Raw genomic sequence first — 21016 nt, 5'->3', positions numbered from 1 at the left:
TTTGAGCACATAACATTTTTTGATTGCTTTTATCTTATATTTTTGGGAGGCAGAATTAACAAAAACCAGGAATTCATGAATTTGCTTTTTGAGGTTTTTTCGATGCCGTTCTGCGTGTAGAAAATTTGATAAGACTGCTTTATTCTTCATGTCAGTAGGATTACAGCGACACCACAGTTATATCTTTTTTTATGTTTTGGCGCTTTTCCACAATAAAAACATAGAAAAAATAACTATTTTTGCATTGCTTTATTCTAAGAGCGATAACTTTTTTATTTTTATGTTGTTGGAGCTGTATGATGGTTTGTTTTTTGCAGGAAAAGATGACTGTTTCAGCTGAACCATGTTTATTTATATTCATCTTGTTGATTGCGTTTTATTCCACTTTTTATTCGAATCCCACCAAGGACAACATCTGCAAGGAGTTTGTACGTTCTCCCCGTGTTTGTGTGGGTTTCCTCCGGGCACTCCGGTTTCCTTCCACACTCCAAAGACATACTGATAGGGAATTTAGATTGTGAGCCCTATCGGGGACAGTGATGAAAATGTGTGCAAACTGTAAAGCGATGCGGAATATGTTAGCGCTATCTAAAATAATAAAGATTATTATTATTATTATTATTATTATTATTATTATTATTAAAACATTGTTTTTTGCCCTGTTTTTAATTTTTATATTTTTTTGGGTGTTTACTAGTGGGTCAATTTTATAAGTCGGGTCGTTCTGGATGCAGCAGTACCAAACGTGTACTTTTATTGTTTATATTTTTTTCCAAAAATATTTATTCATGGGTACAATATATTTAGATTTTTTTAAATTATTTGTTAATATTTTTACAATTTTTGTAAACTTTTTTTACCTTTTAACTTTAATCTGAGAGCTATAACTTATTTTTTTTCCACTGATGGAGCTGTATGATTTTTTTCTTTTTGCAGGACAAGATGATGTTTTCAACAATACCAATTTTATTTACATTTTTGATCGCATTTTATTGTATATTTTGTTCAGCGGTGTGATGATAGTCTTTTTTTTGCCTTGTTTATCTTTTCCGTTGTTCACTGAAGGGATTAACTAGTGTGACATTTTTATAGGATGAGTTGATCCAGATACGGCGATACCAAATATGTGTACTTTTTTGGTTATTTTTTTTTTTCTGAAAAATATTTATTTACTAGCTGAAGAGTCCGGCGCTGCCCAGACATAGTAACTAACTACGGTTACTTATAACAAATTATAATGATTATGTCTATACATATAAAGCTAAGTGTAGATCCCAGCCCATTCCGCATAGCCACATTCACTATAATATCCCACATCATCCCGTCAGCCAGAGCTACCGGACTACTACTCATAATATCCCACATCATCCCGTCAGCCAGAGCCACTGGACTACTACCCCTAATATCCCACATCATCCCATCAGCCAGAGCCACTGGACAACTACCCATAATATCCCACATCGTCCCATCAGCCAGAGCCAGTGGACAACTACCACTAATATCCCACATCATCCAGTCAGCCTGGAGTCAGAACCAGAGCGCTGAGTGGAACGGTCCTAACTTCTATACTGGGGATCCCTTTAAGAGAGGCCTGGCGTCAAAACCAGAGCGCTGAGTGGATTTGCCCTGACTTCCATACCAATGATCCCTTTAATAGAAGCCCGGGGTGAGAATCAGAGCACTAAGGGATTTACCCTAACTTCCATACCGAAGATCCCTTTAAAAGAGGCCTGGGGTCAGTACCAAAGCGTAGAGAGGATTTTCCCTCACTTCCATACTGAGAATCCCTTTAAGAGGGGACTTGGGTCAGAACCAGAGCGTTGAGTGGATTTGCCCTAACTTCCATACCGGTGATCCCTTTAAGAGAGCCTGGGATCAGAACCAGAGGGCTGAGTGGATTTGCCCTGACCTGCATGCCAATGATCCCTTTACTAGAACCCTGGGGTCAGAATCAGAGCGCCGTGGGATTTGCCCTAACTTCCATACAGGAGATCCCTTTAAGAGAGCCTGGGGTCAGTACCAGAGCATTTGAAGGCAATTGCCCTGACTTCCATACCGGTGATCCCTTTAAGAGAGGCCTGGGGTCAGAATTAAAGCGCTGGATGGATTTGCCCTGACTTCCATACCGGAGATCCCTTTAAGAAGGGCCTGGAGTAAGTACCAAAGCGCAGAGTGGATTTGCCCTAAATTCCATACCAATGATCCCTTTAAGAGTCCCTGGGGTCAGAAACAAAGAGCTGAGTGGAACTGTCCTAATTTCCATACCAGGGATCCCTTTAAGAGAGGCCTGGGGTCAGAACCAAAGCCCTGGATGGATTTGCTCTGACTTCCATACCAATGATCCCTTTAAGAGGGAAGATGTGCCTACGGAATGAAGGATGTGTGATGGGTATATGGGCAGGGGAGGGGGCATTCAATTCTGTCATGTGCTCTCTGCTCCTTTCAGGGGGGCAGACAGTGGCTGGGAGCTTATGTTCCCAGGGATGCTATATTTCTCCCACCATTATATTCACCAAATTGCCCAATCAATTGACAACATCCCTATGCTGGGAAATGTACCACAAGACAACAATGAACAACCTTTAGTGGAAACCTGAACTCTTTATGCCATAAGAAGGTCCCACACAATGGTACATTTAAAAAAAACTTTATTTATAAACAATACAGTTTAATAATCATTAAAAAGAAGGTGCTAGACCAGTATAGGAGACAAAAAAATCCATAGGAGCACCACACCACAAAACATTCGTTATAAGAAAATAGGGTCTCATATGTTGAGTATCACTAGAAGGGGTTAACATGGTTTACTTCTTCCATGCTCATGAACTGACTATCCTCATACATATCCAACAAAATGGGGACATTAATATCCTCCAATATTCCCCCAGTTAAATCCCTATACTTAGCCCTACATAAACCTAGTGACGCATAATAAACACATGTGTGAGTACTATAACATACCATGAACTGGTGGCGCTTCCTGGAAGGTCCCTCATGCATGTGTTTATTATGCATCACTAGGTTTATGTAGGGCTAAGTATGGGGATTTAACTGGGGGAATATTGGAGGATATTAATGTCCCCATTTTGTTGGATATGTCTGAGGATAGTCAGTTCATGAGCATGGAAGAAGTAAACCATGTTAACCCCTTCTAGTGATACTCAACATATGAGACCCTATTTTCTTATGACGAATGTTCTGTGGTGTGGTGCTCCTATGGATTTTTTCGCCTCTCATACTGGTCTAGCACCTTCTTTTTAATGATTGTTAAACTGCATTGTTTATAAATAAAGGTTTTTTTAAATGTACCATTGTGTGGGACCTTCTTAGGGCACAAAGAGTTCAGGTTTCCACTAAAGGGTGTTCATTTTTCCCACCATGTCAGTGTCTGCTGAGGTGTTGTCAAGTGGGAAAACTGTTGGTCATAGCAACCAATCACAGCTCAGCTTCTTTTAACCAGCTCTGGTTAAATGAGAGATGCTTAGTGATTGTTTGCAAGGAAAACTATTGCTCATAGCAACCAATCACAGCTCAGCTTCTTTTGAACAGCTCTGGTGAAATGAAAGATGCTTCGTGATTGGTTGGTGATACACACACATTCATTTTTATATATAGAGATTGGCATAATATATATAAAATGTTTTTATTACTTTGTGATTTTTAAAAAATAAATATTTTTACTTTTAATTTTTTAAACAAATTTTTTACTTAGTCCCACTATGGGACTTTGACTTTCGTCACTCTGATCGCAGTTATGAAGCACAGAAATGAAGGAAGATTGCTATGTTTTGCAACTGTCAGTGCTGCACTGACACAAGTTAGTTTTGTCATGCACTGCGCTTGATCTAACTAACTGGCTAGAGCCTTGTGACCCAGATGTCCTCATGACATCAGGTCACCATGACAATGATCGGGTCCCTACGATGACATCACGGGGGCACCGATTGGAGGGCAGAGGGGGCTCCCTCCCTCTGCGTGTCATTTAAATACTATGTTTAGGAGCTTATAAATCTTGCAATAGATGGCCACTGCAGCTGGGCATAGTTTCGCCCTTGCTGCTCGCCACACTTTGCGATCTCACCCTGAGATCTCGTTCACATGACCATATTTTTGTTCTGAGCGCTGTCCATAAAAAAAGGAAAACAATCATACTGATGTAATTCAATGGGCAGCGGAGATGAGGGATTTTTTTTTATAGTGACCAAATCTGCGTGTGAGAAAAATTGCAGCACCTTGGGGCAAGGTAGCGCCCTGCTGTGGTTGCTGAACCAGGGAGCAACGTCTCTGCGAGCAGCGCCTAGGACTGAAATAGGCAAGAACTTAGGGTATCAGAGTCACAGCAACACACCAGGACCTGTATGACCCTACCCCAAGGAAACTGCATACAATTCCAACTTCTCCCCATTTCTTTACTGTACCCGTTGCCAGGAGCAAAAATGCAATCTGTAACTCTGGGAAACGAGCTGATGAATTCTATGGAAGATGGCGAAGGAGAAATCATAATCTGTGATTTCCTGTTCACCAGTTTGGCTGGGCATAAAATGGACATTGATTGTAAGATCTTGTCTGGATTCCTGATTGAAAGGGCTAAAGGGAGTAATACTGCAGAATGAATGGTGGTGGTGACAGATGCAGGAATAATGTCACACATGCACAACCATAACACTCGCTTCTCTGTAATGTGATGGGGTGTCGGACACTTGACACTCTCATATGGCTACCCTCTTGGTAACATTTACATTCGCAAGGAGCTTGTACAAACGAGCAATATTGAGAACGTAAATCAGTAATTTAAATGCATGTGCCAGGGGCACTGGTGTAGTTTATTTTGTGTATAAACTAGATTCATATTGAACACTACATTCAGTCTTAGGCCTGGATCACACATGTGGGCAACTCGGATGAGTCTCGCATCTTAATACCCGACACTGCCACCGACACTCGGGAGAGGAGGATGCAGCTGCATAGAAATACATGCAGCCGCACGGTCCGATCCGAGTGCCGGCGGCAGTGCTGGGTATTGACTTGTGAGAATCGTCTGAGTTTCTTGCAAGTCTGACCCGGCCTTAAAGGGATTGTCATAAAGGCATCATGAATCAGCTTCTAAACAGCTCAGTAAGAGTAAGACAAAAGCAAACCATGAAAGTGTTTCAATAGCAGTTTATTAACATGGTGGTTTACAAGTCTTTCAAGTAGAAAGGTTTGGATTTAATACAAATTAAAATAAATCTCTGTAAATAGATTTTACTTATATACAAGGAAAATGTATATACATATTACAGAAAAAGACAACCGCATGCCCTTGGCCAAAAAGCAAATAATAAATTCATTACAACATATTTTACATTGAATTAGGACTGACAGCTAGCTCTGACATGTGGCTGCATTCATCAATATCATCATGTAAACAGCTCATCAGATCCTATAAGGCTCTGTTCACATCATATCTGATCGTATAACAGACGTAAACATCAGGAGGATAGGCATACAGTGGCATACGTTACTAAGTTTTCTGCAAAAAGCATAATCGACTAAATATTACAAATAGGTGTACAATGAGATGTCAGCCTAATGGAAGTCAAAAGGTTGCTCTTTTGACCTCCGTAAGGTAAACTGAACCATATGGATACTTTTGATATATACACTGGGAAATTTTTTAATGTATATGGCAAATGGAGGGCTCAACCGCAGTGTGAACAGAGCCTTAATGGCACTTACTGATCTCATCAGTTCATTAGTTATTACAGACTTAATAAAGAAAAATATATACAATCAGGTGCATGTATATATTTTACATGCCTGTACCCCCGAAAATATCATGTAACTAGGTCGAAATTCAACTATTATCAAAAGTCTAAAAAGTCTCATCAATATTGGTAGAATTCTTCAAATGATGCATTACTAATGTAGACCATAGTCTCCTGCTCTAAATGAATTTAATTTCTTTCTAGAGGAGCCAAGGAGACACCTTGAACTCAGAAAGATTTTATAGAAAGAATTCAAGAAAAAATGGAAAAAGACTTCAAACCACTTTAACAGATACAAGTTTTAGAGCATAAATTCTAAAAGTCATTAGAAAAAAAGAGCATTTCCTGCACAGAATAGAAGTGAGAAAAAAACGAGGTTTGATTTCATAAACTCAGTGGAGATTTTACAACATTTGTATGTAGGTAAAATTAAGCAGTTGAAGTTTTAGATCTTCAATGTCATGCCAAAAATGTTATCAAATCAAGGACTAGAGGCAAAACATGAGCACATGGTTTGGGGTTCAGAGACAGAACGGGTTTTGATGAATAAATATGGAAGAGGAAAGACAAATATTAGTCTGAATAGTCATTTACCCTGTATGACAGCTATATACAGTACACTAATTGTGCTGAAATTTGTGTTGGAGATATGAAAAAGATATGATTTTCACCTAGCATGAAAATTATGAAATCCCATTATTTGCACCTTTATTTAGCAACCTTGCATCCACGGGGAATAGTTTCTAAACGGAGGAGTCATTTGTAAACGTAGAATATAGACAGTTTTATAGCTCCATGGTAACAAATATAAAAAAATGTTGTATAGAAATATACATGTATATGAATACATGACAAAAATCTAAATAATGCAGCCATACCCTATGGCCTTGATTTATTAAAGCTTTTATGCAAGAAAACGGTTGTAAAAAGATTTGAATAGTCACTAAACTTTTTAAATAACGCAAGGCTGTGCAAATATTTTGCAACTTTTTTTTTTACTCCTTTTTGCCCAGATCTGATAAAGTGTAAAAGTGTATAGGTGGAGACACCCAATCATCAAATGCACAACAAGTGGTGGCGTTCCTTACAGTACAATTCTTCAGTCTCTGACTGAAGTAAGATTTTTGCTGAGGATCATAACACTTCTAGACTAGCCTGATTCATTAAGAGGCATGCACCTCTTAATGAGTAAGGCGCCTCGCACTTCACCTTACCTTCTCATAAAGACTGGCATGAAAAATTCCAGTGTTGATGAATCAGGGCCTACATGCAACAAGACAAGACTATGGTCCCCCATTATGTTTTTGTAGAACTGTTTGTAGAGAAAAATTATTATGATAGTATGCTGTTTAATCTTATTCAAAGAAGTATTCTGATCCAACTCACCTCTGCATCAGAAGGTGTGTAGGGCCGGTGATGTCACATCTACTGAAACCTGCTGGATCATGTCCACAATAGTAAGGTATCATGCACCTTATATTAAGACAGGTGCATAATACCTGCTGATAATACATGCATCCCACTGGGTATCAGTAGACATGATGTCACCTGTCCCTCTCACCTCCCAACAAAGAAGTGGCCAGAGCAGGAATAGCCCTTAAAGGGAATCTGTCACCACTTTTTTCGAATATGAGCTGCCGGCACCGCCATCAGGGGCTTATCTACAGCATTCTGTAATGCTGTAGATAAGCCCCCGATGTAACCTGAAAGATAAGAAAAAGAGTTAAGGCCCCGTCACAGTAAGCTAGATCGCTAGCGATATCGCTTAAGCGTCACCAATTTTGTGACGTAGCAGCAATATTGCTAGCGATATCGCTATATGTGACACTTACCTGCAACCGGCTCCCCCGCTGTCTATCGCTGATCACGCAAGAACTTCCTGGGCCGTTTCTTGTCAGCCACTTCCTGCTGGGCTTCCTGCTGGCGCCGACGAGCGACTCGTGGACGCAGGCGGGAGGACGTCTTCATCGCCGCGTCTGACAGGTAAGTAACGTCCACCGACCGTTGCTACGTCGCTGGTGAGATCTGCCTGTTTGGCAACTCACTAGCGACCATTTAGCGATGCACCAGCATTCCTGACCGGGTCGTATCGTGGTCGGGATCGCTGGTGCATCGCTAAATGTGACGGGACCCTTAGATTATATTCACCGGGGGGTCCGGTCCGATGGGTGTCATGGTACGGTCTGGCGCCTCCCATCTTCATACGATGCCATCCTCTTCTTTCCTTCCTATCATGGCTCCGGTGCAGGTGCACTGCTCTGCCCTGTTGAGGGCAGAGCAGAAAACTGCAGTGCGCAGGCACCAGACCTCTTCCGGAACCTGCGCACTGCAGTACTCTGCCCTCAACAGGGAAGAGCAGTGCGCCTGCGCCGGAGCCACAACAGGAAGGAAAGAAGAGGACGGCATCATATGAAGATGGGAGGCACCGGACCGCGACACCCATCGGACCGGACCGCCCCCCCAGTGAGTATAATCTAACCCTTTTTTCTTATCTTTCATGTTACATCGGGGACTTATCTACAGCATTACAGAATGCTGTAGATCAGCCCCTGATGTCGGTGCCGGCAGCTCATATTCGAAAAAAGGGGTGACAGATTCCCTTTATCAATCTTAAAATGAAATTACACAAATTAAGAGTTCTAAATAAATTTTAATCTTAATTTAAATAAACCTCAGCTATCACCATGATTAACCTTAAAAATATGTCTTATAGTAATGGAGCAATGGAGACAAAAGTATGTTATTATAAATGTATATTCAGTTTTGAATTTATGAACGTTCATGAAAAGATAATTTGGAGCAGAATTTTGCACCTGAAATTTATAAAAGTGTAAGAATGAGATACATTTCCACGTTTCTGAAAACCCCACTTCACAATATAGTCAGCTGTACTGCAGAACAGAAATGTACATTTTAGATTTTATCACAACATAAGAAAATAGGCTGCAATGTTCCAAAATAAAACGGTATACATACAGTAGCTGGGTGTATATTTGCTGATGGAGTAGACAGGTCACAAAACTGAACTCCACGCCCATAAAGGTTGTCATGAATAAATAAGTATTCCTGCCCTAGGCTTTCCAACAGAAGCTTAAATGTAAATTCGGAATACTATTATCCTATATTAACCTTTCCAAGCTAATCAAACACAATATATTGCTGTGTACACTGACATTTCAATACGGTTTGAGAAACAAACAGTGAAAAAGATTTGTCAAAATAGAATTTATTAAAAACTGGCATTCTTGACAAATAATACCTCAATGTGGTTTCATTCTGACAGTGCTGAGACCATTTGCACCCAAATAACATTGTTATTTCAGATGTTTCCTAGAGGTTTTTTCAAGATATGGAAAAAAAGGTGGGAAATATTATTTTTAAAACTTTTTAATTAATTTTAAGTTTATTAATTCATTATACTCTAGGAATATAGCCCAGTGTTTTAATCACATGAAAACGTAAAGGGGTTTTCTTACAAAGAGAGCCCCCCTTTTAGGGCTGGTTTTCCCACATCAAATAGCTCATTATGCCCTGAGAATCTTGATATCGTAATATTACTTTTGACCATTCATTTGCCCTATGTAATATTAACATCTGATGACTACAATGGAAAAACCAAAGGGCATTCTACAAAGATTCTGTTACATATGTATATCGTTACTGGAATACATGATTATAGATTGAGCTCAAGTCTTCAAGAGCACAGGAAGCCAACAGTGTGACATCCTAGATTGAAAATGATTTTGATCAGGAAATGATATTTAAAATAAATCATGAATGTTTAGAAAGAAGGCGATTTTACTGGAATTCGGATATACTTCTTAGTATGTTCTCTACTTACAGGAAAAAGATCACTTTTGTAATTAGTAGCTACTTATCGAGAAAAACTGTATTAGACCAACTGTTCTATTGATCTCATTTTCTATAACTATTCAATAATAGTTAAAGAACAAATGTGAGTTTGTGTTCAGCAGGCCTTACAAACTTAAAGAAAGGATCTACTTTTCGTGAACAAAACCGATTGGATTGTATTCAATTCCCAATGTATAACAGAGATGTAGTCTGTAGTGACTGATCATTAAATGGGGTTGCCTGGTCACAAGATTTTGATGACCTATCCTTAGGTTAGGGTCCAACACCAATCACACCCACCAATTGGTCGTTTTAAGATTTGGAGGAGGGAGAACTTAAATGAATGTAAAGCAATGAGAAGCGGCATATAATGATGGGTCACTGTCGGGTACTACAGAACAGCTCCTATTGTCTTGAAAACATTAAAGCTGCATAGCCAACAATTTCTATGTAGTATTCAAGTGCTGTACCTCTTACAATTGAACCCTAAATTATGACTCCAAAGAGCACAACTTTGGAATTCAGCAAATCAATTTTTGGTACCCTCGTCTAGTTGCCACATCCATAACCGCTGGACGGGAGCTGACTTCCCTACCAAAATCTCTGGCCCCTCTTCTGATTTGAAGGCTCCATGTGACATCATGCACTGTGATGCAAATATGAAGTCACACCGGGCTAACTAATCAGAAGAGGCACTGGCATGTAGGAGGAGGTTCGCCGGGCTCCCGTCTGGCAGCCACAGACTATTGATGTGCCTGAGGGATCCAATAAACTAAATTCTCTAATCTCTTACAAAACTTCCATTCCACCAGGGGCATCGGTATAAGTCCTTTTGTCTTGTGCACAGTCCTCAATCAATAATATATTTGGGGCTAAAGGGTTTTTCCAGAAATATAAATTGAAGGCTTATTCTTAGATGATTAATCCTGACCTTCATCCAGGGACCTGCAGTGATCAGTATACTGTATGTAAGAAGTTACTGTTCTTGGTGGAAAATTGCAGCCCATTCAGTGTTTATCCAGACACAGTGCGGACAAACTAAATACTGCAACTCAACCACAAACAAGTTCCTTATCAATATGGGACCTTGGAGTATCAATCAATGTTTTCTTCTGAAAAAAACAAAAACTTTAACTTTTTAGTTTTCCTTTTATAAAGAACATGGATTTCGAGAGCTCAGACTCATGAGATGTATGTCTAGTTCTGCAACCAAAGTCGTTTTTCATATTGGTCAGAGATTCTGCAGTCATAACAGATGTCGTGAAAAGTTATAAAGTTCCAGAATGACAACTATAGAAGGAAATCTGTCATATTAGGCTTAGATGAAAGTCAGTACATGTAGAATTCCAATTATTGTAATTCTATTATAAAATCAAAACTAAACTACAATTATTGAATACAAACAAAGTACTCACCATAAGGAGCAATTTTCAGTACTTTAACATGGCATATATAAACTATGCAAGCAAAGTAAGCAAGCCAGCAATCTAAGAAAGTCTGCATACCCTGCATATTGATACAGAATGTCTGAGTAAACTGAAAAGGTCAAATCTAATCCCCCATGAATATAGTACGCAGATAGCACTGGTGACATATTGTACCATAATGACTACATTAGTCTGCCACACTTTTGTCTACAAGACCTAATATCCAGATACAGATTATTAACGGATGGTGCTACAACCTGAAAAAGGTGGAAATTATATCAATGAAACTGCCAAGTACAGTATATGAGCATCTTAGTGCATTTTACTTGTACAGTTAGTTATAGACCTAATGAAATAAAAACATTAAATTCTATTGTGAGTTGCAATTAGAGTTAAACTCGTGTAAGGGAGCTCGGTACATAGCAGTAAATAATAAATCTTGGAATGTCTTCAGCAATAATTTAGCTAAGACTCATATTAAGAACTTCAGTAGAGTAACAGAGGATTTGTGGAATAGAAATGTACCTCCCAGCTTTTTATCCATGTATATAGGTGGAGACTATGAGACTACATATGTATCTGAGTATGTACCGCATATGCTTTTATTTACATCTAAGTGTGTTGCTCACCTATCACTCCATTCATTCTCTATGTGCATACACACTGGCAGCTCCATTCTAAATGTAATTAATAGGGATAAAAGTGCCCTTTTCTGTCCCAGCAGTTGGGTATTCCTATCTCCAAGATCCTATCCCAATATGTAGTAGGTATAATAATAATTTCTTCAGATTCACTATGTCCTTACACCATGTGCAGGGCATTACAGTAGCTTAGGTATCCATGGCTCCGTTCACTCATATAGTGACAGTTAGTTAGCTGTTAGTGGTCGAAGCATAGACACCTAAGCTACTGCTGGGACAGAAAGGGACATATTTATCCCTATTAATCACATTTATAATGCAGCTGCCAGTGTATATGCCCATAGAGAATGAATGGCGCTATAGGTGGGCATGCACACTGCCGCTTCATTAAAAATTGGGGAAAATGGGGATACAGGGCCCCAATCTGCTGATTGGTGTGGATCACAGGACCCCAATAATCTATAAGTTATATCCGATCATGTGGATAGGTGATCTTGTATCTTCAGTAGACAACCTCTTTAAGATTATGTACATACAGCTACATACCATTTGGCCTCAATTACCTATGATTTATATATATATAGATATATATGTACAGTACAACTCGCTATTCCCTCTTCAACACAAATTCAATCATCTATGGGATATATCCATCCTGCACAATACAGCACAGTACAACTCCCATTATCTCTCGGGTTTATCCATACTCTGTAAAGGGATGTATTGGGTTCAGCAAAGTATACCCATTCTGTGTATAATCAGAAAATATTAACTCCTTGGCGTCACTCACTGTACATTTCTTGCCTCTACCATCCTCAGCAGGTGCCAGCTGTATCTACAGACAATGCTTTGTGACAATGGTGGGGAATGGTGATCACTGCGCTCTTTGCTGATTATCCTTTACATGTAGAAAAATGAAATCCTTCTTCTCCATATGTTTCAAGTGTCATAATATATTCAAGACAGAATGTGTAGTAACAGTAAAAAATGAAATACCACATTTTTGATTGTATAGCACTATGTGAAAGGCGGTAGATGTTATATGTCACTAGAGAAAAATAGATACTAAATTGACACACATAATGGCTGTGCCATAGAAAAAGAAAACATAAAAACTAAGGATGAAGTGATGCTCCAGAGCCTCAAGAAATACCTATGACCAGTCTGGGGCTGGGGCTGCCCATTTATTTAATAAAAGAATGGGCAGTCCCAGATTTTTAATTTTTCTAATTATCATGTAGGACAAAACTGCACATAAGTTCCCTAATGTCCCCTGAAAGGGCCTAACTTTCTAGCAAGAGTGAAGCCCAAACTTTTGAGTTCTGAGATTCGGGCATGCGGAGCAGACTCCAACAACCTTCTGTGGCTCAACCTTAGCGTAAGATCTCACTCTTTGCACTGAGTGCTGCCATGTACTTCACTGAGCTGTAACCGATCAGTATCCTCTCTAATCATGTGCCCGTTCGGTAACAGCGATCTGTTGAGACCTCCCTCTTTACGAGAGCAGCTGTGGAAGGTTTTGGGATTCTACTCTACCTGTCGCGATCTGACAACTCGGAAGACTAGGCTCTACTTTTACTAGATCCTTTCGAGGGAACATTATGGCACTTATGAAAGGTTTTGTTACTATATCGCATTCAGGAAAATCACCAATCTGGGGCTGCCCACTTGCTTAATATTTAAGGGGAATAACCCCACATTGGTTATAAGGACTCTTTAAGTAGTATATGGTTAATAATTTTCTTCGGTACTTGCCACACAATAGTATCGCAATAGTAGTATTCGCAATTAGGACAGTTTACACCTTGGCCTTATCATTTCCTCATGTTAGTGCATCATTAAATCAGATAACTACTGTATATCCACATAGCTTGCCTGACTTTACTTTACAGCTCAATGCAGTCTAATGACAATTGAAGTCTCCCGCAATTTATTACTCTGCAATGAAAGACAGACTTCTCCTGCAGTGAAAGGCTTTATTTCCTCCAAATTGGTATTAAAATTACAAGAAGCAACAATAGAAAGTGAACGACTATATCAAAGCTTTCCCATAAGCCACAGATCACGGTAAAAACAAACACACACTTTCAATATGAAAGAAGATTACGAGTTTTGCTAAAAGATCAGACATACTAAAGTATGCCTTTACATCAGAAAAACAAGACAAAAATCCTTCTGTTTTTTCGGGATTTCTGTGGATTTCATAACTATGATTAGACTTAGCTACATTAAAAATGGCAGAGATATTTACATACATATGCTTACAAATGTGGAAAAATCTTTTCTGTGTTTTTTCTTTTGTTCCTTTTTTTCTTGAAAACTCATTTCTTTTACATTAAAAATGAGTCTAGATTAGATACAGCAAAACATGTTGGAGGGTTCAGTTGGCATATTGTGCATAAAATGCCACTTTGACTCTCTCTATTTGGTGGCAGAGCTTTATGGCCGGGCCGAGTTTTAATTCCATACAGTCTTGTACTGTGGGAAGAGTCAGAAGTAAGAATGCTTGTCCATCAATGTCCTAAAATACACAAAATAATCATATTTAGTACACTTTATATATGCAGATGTACTGTTATAACAACAGCCCCAATAATACAAAGATAAGGGTAGATACATTGTAAAGAAGCTAAAAGAAGTTAAAAGCCTCTTGGTAACAAAACTTTAGAAATAAACTACTGCTCTTGAGGAATGTAATAAAGTCCTGTACTATAAGTATTAAACTATAAATATAAAATATAGTAATATAAAAGAAAGTATATTTAACTTTAGAAAACTTCCAAGCTCCTTTATAATATAATTATTTTCAAAATGGATTCCTCTACCAACACGGACAATTGAACAATAAGTTGTGTATCAGCAAGAAAGTCGCGATTCAAAGCAGCTGCCCCTTGGGATCTCTACTGTGTTTGGTAGCCTGTATCATGTTAACGCAAAATAAAATACAAGTCTGTTTCTACAGGATACAGAATATAAACAGGCTACTAGAAACAGCAGCTTGTGTCCTGCTGACATTCATCTGTAGCAATACTGAACTTTATTGCAGATGATCAGGAGAATGATATCACTTATAGTGACCCTTTGTGCTACCTGTTACTAAGACGCATCCCCTTTAGTATTTGTGCATCAGTTTTATAATCTTCTTTTTCACACTGGTGATTTAGTTATGTGTATTTTAAAAGGGTTGGCCACCATTTTTATATTGATCTCCTATTTTTAGGGTAGGCCATGAATATCTGATCAGTGGACGTATGACACTCACCCCAATGCGCTTTGCCTCTCCACCCTGATGATCAGCTGTTACCAGAGCCAGCATCAGCCGGACGCTCTCAGATGCATCCAGAACACAGCAGTTCAATCATTTCTTTAGTGTCCACAGTCAGGTATTGCAGATCCACCTCTTAATGCACGGAGTTACTTTTTTCCGGCAGCATCTGAAGACTTCCAGCTGCTGCCATTAACAGCTAATTGGCCGAAGTGCCGGTTGTCTCACCCCCACTGATCAGATACTCATGGCCAGTCTAAGGATCCCGTTACATTAAGAGATGCACCAGTGATCCCGACAACGATACGACCCGGTCAGGATCGCTGGTGCATCACTAAATGGTCGCTAGTGAGCTGCCAAACAGTCAGATCTCTCCAGCGACGTAGCAGCGATACAGCGATCTGTCGGGGGTTGCTGTTACCTGTCACACCGCAGAAATTCTGACGACTTCCGCCTGCGTCCATGAGTTCTGCGACATCGCTAGTTGGCACTGAACACAGCGATGCATGCCGGCCAGCAGGACGCCAATGACGAAAAAATGGCCCAGGCCATTCCAGCACGTTCAGCGATATCCAGTGGGGGGCCGGTCGCAGGTAGGTGTCACACAAAGCGAGATCGCTGGCGAGATCGCTGTTGCGTCACAAAATCGGTGACGCTTTAGAAATATCGCTAGCGATCTCGCTATGTGAGAAAGGCCTTTTAAGGTAAGTACATCAATAAAAGAAAAAGTAGCGGCCAGCCTCTTTGAGATTATTTTGCCCTTGCTGGATATTTCTTGGTAAGCTGTTCTCGACCGAGTCTATACAGCAACCAATCAGAGGAGGCAGAGCTGCAGGGGGGGACTGACCAGCAGCCTAAGCCAATCAAAAGGCAAGACATGAGTCTGAGTCTATCACAAACACCCCGTAAGCACAGTTTCTAAGCTCTAGTCACAGGTCACAAAGGAAGAATATATGCCAGAACTGCAGGAAAAAATATCACCCAAGCCTCCCTATTGATTTATATGTAATTTCTGAGAATCAGACGGGGCAGTTGCTTTAAAGACCCATAGTTCCGGTTTTAGAGAATTTTAAAATATTTGTAGCAAGTAGCCAGAGAAAAACATGTTAAACCTTCAAAAGTTATTAAGTATATTAATGGGAATTCTGCAAAACATTGTACAACCTGTTAAAAAAATATTTATACCTGTTCTTGAAGCATTTTAGATAATGGAGCACAATCTGTAGACTTAATAAACTTCACTACATCCATTACTGTCCATTCCAAGGGGTTACTCTCAAGGACCAAACATTCCTCTTCCTCTTCTTTTATTTCCTTTAGGAAGAAAATAATCAGATATTATCAATCATTAATCCCAGCTGAATTTAAGACTAACTTATGTTACATAATTCCTTGTTTTCAAAAGCAAGCCTATAACTTGGCTTATAGAACATGACATGTTATTGTTGTAGAACATTACATTCTCAGAATTCAAGATTCCAATTCATGTGTACAGTACTCTTTGTATTGGCGCTAGGCCATTGCATACAACTAAGAGTTTCCTTTTGTTCTAAAAAAAATTAGTGTTTTTACATATGAACGTACATCTTTCCCACTTATGGTATCAACCTTTTCAGCATATGACAGAGAACGTGTTTTCCGGACTCTTCTTGCCCTCTCCACTAGAGGTGGTCTGTCAGAAGCAATGCTATTTCTTAGCGTCACCGCTCTTCTTGGACGAACAGATGGAACTTCAACAGAGGAGGTGTCAGTGTGATCATCACGCACTTCAGAACTTGTTCCTTCACTGCCTGTATCATCTTCGAGGCCATCATCATCTGCACTCTCCTATTAACGTTGGAAATTTAATTAATAAAGGAAATATGACAAACAGGAAAAACAACATGCTTAGAAGTTTGTTTTAGAAAATAAATTACCAATACATATAAAGGGAACCGGTCATGTAAAATAACGCTATTAACCTGCAAATATGAGGTTAATCAGCAGGTTAATAGTGTTCTGATACCATGCAGTGCTGGCACTGAGAGCCCCACTGCTGGGAGAAAATTAACTTTATTCCCCCAGCAGCATTCGACTTCCAGTCATAGGGGTGACTCCATTACAGTCAGTGTATAGAGGGTGGCAGCTGTATCTGCATCCCTGGCACTGACAGCCAACTGTAATGCTGAACCTTCTGTCAGTCAGTGACAGGGGATGTTACAGCCGCATCTCTCTATACAAAGAGCTGTGACTGAAAGCTGAACACTGAGGGGGGGGGATAATTTTCTCCTTGCAGCGGGACTCTAAGTGCAGGAGTCAGGCATGTTCAGAACATTTTTAACCTGCAGTTTAACCCCATGTCTGTAGGTTAGCAGTCTTATTTTTATATGACAGGTCCCTTTAAAATAAAGTAATTTACTTCAATTTTAAAGGGACATTGTTAGCATTTTCACATAGTGGAAAATTGGTTATTTGTATTTTCTTCTGTTTATGGAATAGCAATCAATCTCTAAATTTATTATATTTCAAGAGAAGCATAAACGAGACATAAACATAGTTATTAAGGTTGAAGGGAGACTTTAAGTCCATCTAGTTCAAACTGCAATAGAAAAATCTGTTACACAGCTCAGGTCACGGATTACATAATTTTAGGTAAAATCTCATCTACATTGCTGGTACTTTAGTCCACTGTCTATTTCCTTCTTGCAAAATTCTAACAAGAAATCTGTAGTGTACCTGCCTCATGTAAACATACCTCCATAAAGAAGTGAGGCACTAATGAATAGGAAAATTTTGTGACTTTTATTTACTTTTAATACTAAAACATGTCAGGATCATTTAGACACTAAACTTGGCCAATAATAGTCACAGTTTTAGGAACTAAAAAGAAATGTCTACAAATCTACTCTTCAGCAGACATCCACTGCACCACAGCAACGTATGTGGAGCACAGAGATATCTGAAAAAATGAAATAATCTAAATTTACACTAAAAATACAAGTGACCTGTTCTCCATTTCCAATAACAATCCATTAGCACAACTATGTTTAACCCCTTAGTGCCAATTTTGACCTTAATGACCAAGCCAGTTATTACAATTCTGACCACTGTCACTTTATGAGGTTACAGCTCTGGAACGCTTCAACGTATCCCACTGATTCTGAGAATGTTTTTTCATGACATATTGCACTTCATGCTAGTGGTAAAATTTATTCGGTAAGACTTGCGTTAATTTATGAAAAAAAAACGGAAATCTGGCAAAAAATGTGAAAGTTTCACAATTTTAAAACTGTTAATTTTTGTGCCCTTAAATCAGAGAGTCACATTGAACAAAATAGTTCACAAATAACATTTCCCATATGTCTACTTTGCATCAGCACTATTTTGAAAACATATTTTTTTTGTTAGGACATTATAAGGACATTAAAAGTTGACCAGTGATTTCTCATTTTTCTAACAAAATTTACAAAACCATTGTTTTAGGGACCACCTCACATTTGAAGTGACTTTGGGGGGTCTATGCGACAGAAACAACAAAAAGTGACACCATTCTAAAAATTGCACCCCTCAAGGTGCGTAAAACCACATTCAAGAAGTTTATTAACTCTTCAGGTGCTTCACGACAACGAAATCAATATGGATGGAAAAAAATAACATTTTACTTTTTTTCACAAAAAAAATTAATTTAGACCCAAACTTTTTTATTTTCACAAGGGTATCAGGAAAATATGGACCACAAAATTTGTTGTGCAATTTCTCTTGAGTATGCCGATACCCCATATGCAAGGAAAGCCACTGTTTGGGTGCATGACAGAGCTCTGAAGGGAGGGAGCAGTATTTTACTTTTTGAACACAAAATTGGCTTGAATCAATGGTGGGCGCCATATTGTGTTTGGAGCCCCCCCTGATGTGCCCAAACAGTGGAAACCCCCAATTCTAACTCCAGCCCTAACCCCATCACAACCCTAACTTTAATCCCAACCCTAACCACAACCTTAACCCCAACCCTAAACCCAAAACAACCCGAACCCTACCCCCAACCCTAGCCCTAATCCTAACTGCAAAGAATGGAAAAAAGTACATTTTTTAATTTTATTATTTTTAACTAACTAAGGTGGTGACAAAAGGAGGTTTAATTTACTATTTTTTTTTATTTTCATCACTGTACCGGTAGCCGAGACCCCGGAGATTTTCCGATGCTGGGGGGTGCTATACACTTATTTCACAGCGCGGTTAAAAAGCGGCACTGAGGAATAAGGCCCCTTAACTGCCACCATTAAAATGTGTATCGGCGGTAGTTAAGGGGTTAAAAAAAGAACCTGGAAGACAAAAATTATGGAAATTTCCCATTTTCACATTATCAAATGATCAGTGTTTGAAATGCTTTGTTTACAATGTTCATATATCAAATATCTAGTATATTATATAAATATTTTTTAAATAAATTTTCCCATACCTCAACAGAGCCAACAGGGCTGCGCTTTTGTACAAAAATTGATCTTCTCCTTTTTCTGCGTCTTGTTGGTTTGATCTGGGTATTGACCACTGGATGTTCGCCACTAGAAGCCTTTGCACTTTTTTTCCGCTTTCCATAATAAGCTGCAGTAAGAAATAGCAATAAATCATTGTAGTGAGCACCTTTGCATTAAGAGAAGAAAATGACTACATACTGTCCTTATTACACTGAATTCAAACAGTACTTCTTCTTGCATACTTTTTGCTCATAGGTATGTAGTGTATATCTTGCTTTTGCCACACAAAAATGTTAACTGTATTCTAAACTGTTCCAAACTGTTATCCGTGAACCTGGTCTGTGCATGCCAGATAGAAAAATCTTTCACAATCTTTTTTTAGAAATGCTTACCTAAATTTACCTAAACACAATGCAAATGTTAAAAAGGATATCCAGAACTTTAGAAAAAAAGGTATGTAGTTGCTAACAGAGGCAACTACCTGTCTGTTGTATCTGGCACCGATTGTTGACTGCTTCTGCCAGAGATTCAGTTACTCCATGTCAACAGAGCTGCAGTTTCTCTTCCTGTTAACAGGGTCGGACTACTGGTGTCATACTGATTGACAGCCGGTTCATGCTGCCTAACTTGCAGCTGTCAATCAGCATGACACCACTAGTCCCATCTGTCAATAGGAAGAGAAACTGATGCTCTGTTGACAGGGAGTAGCTGAATCTCTGGCAGGAGCTGGGTACAAAAGGAAGGTAGTTGCCTCTATTAGCTGTTTGTGAGTCATAGGGGGGCATGTCGGATCTCTGCACGTATTTGTATCCCTTCTGTCCTTTAGAAAACTGCTTCCCCAGGCTAGCATCTGCCAGCAGATGATATATCACTCTCCCTTCCTCGCCTGATCTTAGGTTCTTAGTAGCTCTGTCTCTAGTTCCTGTATTGGCTTATTCCTGTTTAGACCCGGCTTTATTCTGATCTTTTCGCTCCTGACCTCGGCTACTAACTCTGAAGCTGTGATGCCTGCTCTGACCTTGGACCATCTGACGATGCTTTTGTGTCACTCACCTGTTCCCCCTACCTGTCGGTCAGCTGCTACAGTCCCAGACACTGTCCTGGAGTGGTACATGGTGTCTACACTAGCCTATCTTCACCATCAGAGGCTCTAGTCAATACCCAGTAGACACTTAGCCACGCTACTTCAGCGTAAGTTCGGTCCGTGGCGCAGTGAGTTCAAACCCATGAGTGTTACAGTAGGTTTTAAGTCAGTTTAGCCTCTGGCTATGTTGTCATTAATTATGCTAAATTTATCAAAGTGTTGCACAATCTTTAGATGTAAGACTTCTATCTAGAATTGATTTTTCACTTTTTCCACCACGCCCGAGTGATTTGCATCCTTTTTGTTCCACATTTAAAAAAACCTATGAAAATGTCGGAACCCCTGAATTTTGATGGACTTTGTGCATTTTGTGTTATTTTTAGTTTTATACACACTTCTTAATATTGTGTCCCATTTTGCTCTAAGATTTGGGCACAAAACAAATGATAAATGCCTGCTACTGTTTTTTCTTTTGCCTTTTGCCAATGCAAAAATAGATTGCAAAAATGTTCAAATCCATATCTGTGTTTTGTGATTATCTCATTTTCA

The 21016-nt window shown here is 39.3% G+C and overlaps 1 protein-coding gene across 3 annotated transcripts in view; it reads right to left on the bottom strand.

Annotated features, from left to right (window-relative positions):
• Positions 1 to 13623: 13623 nt before the first annotated feature.
• The window catches only part of SFMBT2 (Scm like with four mbt domains 2), a 371940-nt gene continuing 364547 nt past the window's right edge, over positions 13624 to 21016 (bottom strand). For all 3 annotated transcript variants that reach the window (XM_073589037.1, XM_073589038.1, XM_073589039.1), the window contains 4 exons: positions 19368 to 19510; positions 16517 to 16759; positions 16118 to 16246; positions 13624 to 14188 (listed from right to left, as the gene is read on the bottom strand). In XM_073589037.1, coding sequence (XP_073445138.1) covers positions 14048 to 14188; positions 16118 to 16246; positions 16517 to 16759; positions 19368 to 19510 — 656 coding nt within the window. In that variant the 3' untranslated portion in view covers positions 13624 to 14047. The remainder of the gene's footprint in view (positions 14189 to 16117; positions 16247 to 16516; positions 16760 to 19367; positions 19511 to 21016) is intronic.

The sequence above is a fragment of the Dendrobates tinctorius genome, unplaced genomic scaffold (assembly GCF_039654945.1).
Source record: "Dendrobates tinctorius isolate UK_male_01 unplaced genomic scaffold, ASM3965494v1 ptg000105l, whole genome shotgun sequence".
Classification (NCBI taxonomy): Eukaryota; Metazoa; Chordata; class Amphibia; order Anura; family Dendrobatidae; genus Dendrobates; species Dendrobates tinctorius.
Note: the sequence above shows the minus strand (reverse complement) of the source record. Positions and strands in the feature narration are given on the sequence as shown.